This window comes from Leishmania mexicana, chromosome 22, assembly GCF_000234665.1.
Source record: "Leishmania mexicana MHOM/GT/2001/U1103 complete genome, chromosome 22".
Taxonomy (NCBI): Eukaryota; Euglenozoa; class Kinetoplastea; order Trypanosomatida; family Trypanosomatidae; genus Leishmania; species Leishmania mexicana.
This window is the reverse complement of record NC_018326.1, coordinates 1-5,347: the sequence shown is the minus strand read 5'-3', so window position 1 is coordinate 5,347 and position 5,347 is coordinate 1. Positions and strand designations below refer to the sequence as shown.

The 5,347-nt window shown below is 53.8% G+C and overlaps 1 protein-coding gene across 1 annotated transcript; it reads left to right on the top strand.

Moving 5' to 3' along the window:
* Nucleotides 1-261: 261 nt before the first annotated feature.
* On the top strand, nt 262-2,190 carry LMXM_22_0010 (conserved hypothetical protein; the record flags this gene model as incomplete). The annotated part of the gene is made up of 1 exon (XM_003875408.1): nt 262-2,190. One exon carries the CDS (start codon nt 262-264, stop codon nt 2,188-2,190), a length of 1,929 nt encoding a protein of 642 aa, XP_003875457.1.
* Nucleotides 2,191-5,347: the final 3,157 nt, after the last annotated feature.

Below are 5,347 nucleotides of genomic sequence, written 5' to 3'. Positions count from 1 at the left end.
CTCATGTTGTACCGCAGAATGGACACTTTGTTAAGGATCTCTCTTTGATGTATTAGTTACTTTCCCTCACCCTGTACCCCTTTCTCTTATAATTACAACACACGCCGAAAGACTTCCTCAGCTTTCCCTCTCACTCAGCAAAGTCTCCACGCACGGCCGGCTCTCTATCCATTGCCAATAGCACGCCTCCGTTTCCGCACTTCCTGACCCTGTCCCTCCTCAGCATCAAGCTGCACAACTCCTGCCCACCACACGTGATTGATGCGTGGCGTTGATGGGAAAGGTGAGCCTACCCGGGAGGCCGTCAAAGTGGACGTCGTTACTCGAATGACCACTGAAGACTGGGGTAAAGACGGCTTAGTGGACAACCAGTCCCTTCTACTCGCGCAGAATGAGCCCAGCAGCATTGAGGAGAGCGACCGCTACAAGCGTGACGCTGCGACTGTACACCATCTGCTCAAGCGCACGGTCATCCGCAACAGCGTCTTCCTGTGGATGGTGGGCTTCATCAACAACTTCCACTACTGCCTCATCATGTCCGCTGCCGCGAGCCTTGCAGAGGGCTACGGCCTCAAGAAACTTGTTGCCCTTATCACGTGGGCGAACATCTTTTTCGGCATCTTCGCCCGCATACTGAACATGTTCATTGCGACTCGTGTGTCCTACAATGTGCGCGTCACGGCGATGGCTCTCTCCTCTTTGTTAGGCATCTTCTTTGTCAGTTTCGCGACGCCAATGGGCAGATATAACAACGTTTCAGCGTTTGTTGTGATGCTGATTGGCGTTGTCTTGATTGGCACTGCCTCGACCTATGGTGAGAGCGTGATGCTAGCCTTCATACAGCGCTACCCGGACTCGATTGTCGGGGCGTGGAGCAGCGGCACAGGCATCTCCGGCGTCGCCGCGTCGCTCATCTTCTTGGGTCTCACCAGCGCCGGCCTGACGCAGCAGCACACGTTCCTGGTGTCCATACCTCTGTGCATCATCTACTGGCTGTGCTTCATGTTAGGCATGGTGTCACCGCGCAAGGTACTTGTGGCGACACGCGCGAATGGGAAGAGAGAGGATATCATTATTTACTGCTTGGAGGGGGAGGAGGACGCGCACATCTGCCTGCTGCGCGAAAGGGCGCTTGCTCGACACGACGTTGTCAGCGTGTCGGCGGAGTACGAGATCAAAATGATCATGAACATCCGCGCCGTGCCATGGGGGAGGATGCCGGCCGTACACAAGCCCGAGCCAAGCGCTGAGGAGGGTGACGGTCTGTACTACCCGTGCTGCCGCGTCATATGCGGGTGCTTGTCGCCGAGCAACGGGCTGCGTCGCTGGTGGCGCGACGTGGGCCCAGACCTGATCTTCATGCACAACACTATGATCTGGTTCTTCTTCAACCTCGCTGTCGTGTATATTGCCGAGTACGCGGCACAGCTGATGGCACCGTTCAGCTTCTACTGTGAGCCGGAGTGGAAGGACAACTTCTGGGTGAAGAACTCGTACGTTGTGTGCCAGTTTTGCTACCAGTTCGGCGTGCTAATCTCGCGCAGTTCGCTGCTGATCGTCAAGATCCCGTATGTGGGCGTGATATCGATCATCCAGGTCATCAATGCGGTGTGCTGGATTGTGCAGGCCAGAGTACTGTACATCAAGTCGAACACGAAGAGCCGACAGATTGGCCTGTCCTTCATTCTGTTCGCGTGGATGATCTTCATCGGGCTGATGGGCGGTGCTTCTTACGTGAACGTCTTGTACCTGATCCTGAAGCGGAGCACAACGTTGCGCGAGCGCGAGGAGAGCGAGGCCGTGGAAGCGTATCTCACAAGCAAAGGCCACGACGTGAGCGGGTGCAGATGCCCCGATGACAGTGAACTGAAGAAGAAGGCTGCCGACGAGCGCGCGCCACCCGTGGTAGCAAAGCTGGAGGGTAAGCCCATCGACGAGACCATGCCCAAACCCTCGCGAAGTGATACCGCAACCGCTGCACCACAGTCCCAGATTCTTGGGCTTGACCTCACCCAAGAGGAGCGCGATGCGATAAAGGCTATTCACTGCAATCTCAACGACGTGTGGGCGGTCCGCCGTGAGATGGGCATGAACATCGGAGCCCTGTACGCGACTGTGGGCATCACACTCGGCACAGTCGTCGATCTGATCTTCACAAACACGATGCTCAAACACAGCAAGAGCTGCTAGCAGCTGGTCCCTCAAAGTACGCCCTGCAAAGGGGCAAAGAAAACAATAGCAGCGCGCACGGGATCTGCGACTGCACAAGCAAGGGGAGATGACGGGCCTGCTAAGGTGGGCGGGAGCCTTCATCGCAGCGAACGCACTGCAGATGCGGGGCGTTTTCTCCGCGTTTTTTTCTCTGTGTTGACTATAGTGACTCTGTTCGTGCAGCACTCATTCATACTAGTGCGTCGTCCATGACCTCCGAGGTTGCTTCTTCCCCAGAGTCTGTCATACCCCATAGTGGGTAGCATCGCCTTCAAAGTTTTGTTTTCTTCCAATATTTCTTTAGTCTTTCTTTCATATGTCTGTGCTTGTGCTCAGTTGCTATTGGGTGCGATGGAGGGAAGGCCTCTTTTTTTTTGGATGAAGGTCCCCCCACCGTGTTGCTAAAGAAACATGATGCGCTCATGGAGATGTTCGGCACTGAGTGGGCCGTTCTCATGAGCACTGTGGTTCTTGCCAGCTGATCATCTGTACCTGTTGCAGGCGGCTTCTCCGGAGAAAAGCTGTGGTTCAGACGCACTCAAGGCTCCATCTCGTAACAAATAACTTTTTCAGAATCCGACCTCTTTTCTCGCGGGCTGTTGCTCACAGCCGCGCTCGCTTATTGTGTAGGTCGTGACTTTTTTCTCTTTTGTTTATGGACTTTGAGGCTCCCCGCTTTTCCAGACATCCTCTCCGGCTATAAAGTCTGGACAGTCTACCGCTTGGTTAGTCTCGCTTCGCTCGTTGTAGAACGCTGATAACTTGATTCGTAGAGGCAATCCCTGCGCAGTTGGTGTGCAGCAGCGATCGGCATCCTTTCCTTTTTGGTCTCAGCAGAACGAAGAGAGAACACCTGCTGGAAACAGCACGTCAGATGTAAACAGCAATGCGAGCAAAGTTTGCATACTTTGTTCGACAAAACAGCCCCAAAATTGACCTCCGCTGTTTCCTTGCTCAGCTTTAGCTTATTCTCCTGGGCATTTCCATCGGTGCTTTGCTGTTATTACCTCTCTTGTGCGCACAACATCTTGATGCTTACGCCCTGTGAGGACTCTAGGACTTGATTCGAGAGTCCTTCAGTTCCAAACTTGACAGTTACGTAGGAGGCCAGGCGAAGATCAATAAGGTCTGCTCCCTTTTACTTCAAAGGGTAAGCAGACAACAAAACCCCACATGCACAAATGGGCCAACATGCCATTTGCTCTTTTCGTAATTTGTCTCAGCCTCTCATTCACTTATGCATGCTAACCAGCTACGTTCTTGGGGAGAACCATATACAGGTGTAGGTGACTTTTTTTTGCGATTGTGAGTGTGGGATCGAAAAATATGCTTGAAACGGTGCATAGGTGCCAGAACCGTGTCTCACTCTGCACAGAAACTGACATGCGCCTCTTTACAGTTCCTTACGACTGAAAAACAGAGGCAAAGTCCACGTGTACTGTACATGAGCATGCAATGTAGGGGGAAGCGACACTACGCCGTGCCCACTTTTTTGTTGCTGTTCTCGTCACACGGCTTCTCTAACGTGTCTGATCTGTGATTCTCCAGAAAACCAACCTTCGACACCAAACAGGCAGGGAGACCAATGGAGGCGCGTCTCATTTTCACCTAGCAGATGGGCCCTCATTGGATGTGCGCGCGTAACAGTGCCACCCCCGCACTACCATGGCCCCTTCTTACTCCCTGCTGAGGACGCACACGCATCCTTGCACACGTCACGAAAGTCCCCTGCTCCTCTGCAGAGATGAACGCTGTACGTGAGCACGCAAAATCTCCTTCCCCCTTTTCTCCTCCCCTCTCTTGCCTTTTGGTCTTGCCTTTGCTTTACACTTCACAGTACCAATCGCACACCGTACTCCGGACAGCATTGCTCACTTTGAGCACACGCAAAGCTCTCTTCCATGATTTTGAGCAGGTGTGCAGTTTCCATGATGATGAGCCTTGCACGCCGAGAGCGGTTTTGCAAACCACGGACGGTGACCCGCACGCAGAAGCACTCGGCTTTCCTCTCCTCACGAACCACCTCACCTTGGCTGCGGTGTCACTAAAAGCGCTTGTCCTCCTGCAGCAGGTTGACGCTATGGCGAGCTGAGAGGCGACCTGCTTCCTGCCTTGAAAACGGAGGGAACGGATGGAGCGCATGGCCAAAATGGGTGGGAACCTGCGCGAGGTCAACAGTCATCCCCTCCTCCTTCTTTACTCTCCGGACCACATTGTCCGTTGGCTCCAAAAATACAGCCTCTTCTTCCGCGTGATGTCTGCGGATGCACTGCATCGAGTGCTCTGTCTGCTCCCGCGATGGTGGTTGGCGACGGCTGTGGTGTGCTTATCACTAACATGTGTACGTGTCCCAGGTGACTAGGTGTACGGTTATACGGGTTAGGGGTTTTCCCTCCAGCGATTCATTGCACAGCGACACCCTGTACAGCAGGACGGGGCGTGACGGTGTGCGGGTGTACGCGATCGGGTTACGTGTGTGCCTACGCGCCTTGCCTCTGGGACGTGGTGGGGCGTGAAGAGGAGCGCCCACTGCACGAATGCGCTAGGTGCACTGCATGTTGTGTGTGTTTAGCCTGCTGCTGTATTTGTGTGTATTGTGAGTTGTTTGCGTTGCTGCTGCGCCGTGTGCGGACGTGCGTGGTGTAGGACTGTGCTGCTGATGGTTGTGGTTATGGCTGTGGTTGTGGTTGTGTTGCTGTTATCCCTTGGTGTGTGTGGTCTATTAAAGGTTGTTGTGTGCGTGTGTTATGGTACGGGTACGGGTACGGGTACGGGTACGGGTACGGGTACGGGTACGGGTACGGGTACGGGTACGGGTTAGGGTTAGGGTTAGGGTTAGGGTTAGGGTTAGGGTTAGGGTTAGGGTTAGGGTTAGGGTTAGGGTTAGGGTTAGGGTTAGGGTTAGGGTTAGGGTTAGGGTTAGGGTTAGGGTTAGGGTTAGGGTTAGGGTTAGGGTTAGGGTTAGGGTTAGGGTTAGGGTTAGGGTTAGGGTTAGGGTTAGGGTTAGGGTTAGGGTTAGGGTTAGGGTTAGGGTTAGGGTTAGGGTTAGGGTTAGGGTTAGGGTTAGGGTTAGGGTTAGGGTTAGGGTTAGGGTTAGGGTTAGGGTTAGGGTTAGGGTTAGGGTTAGGGTTAGGGT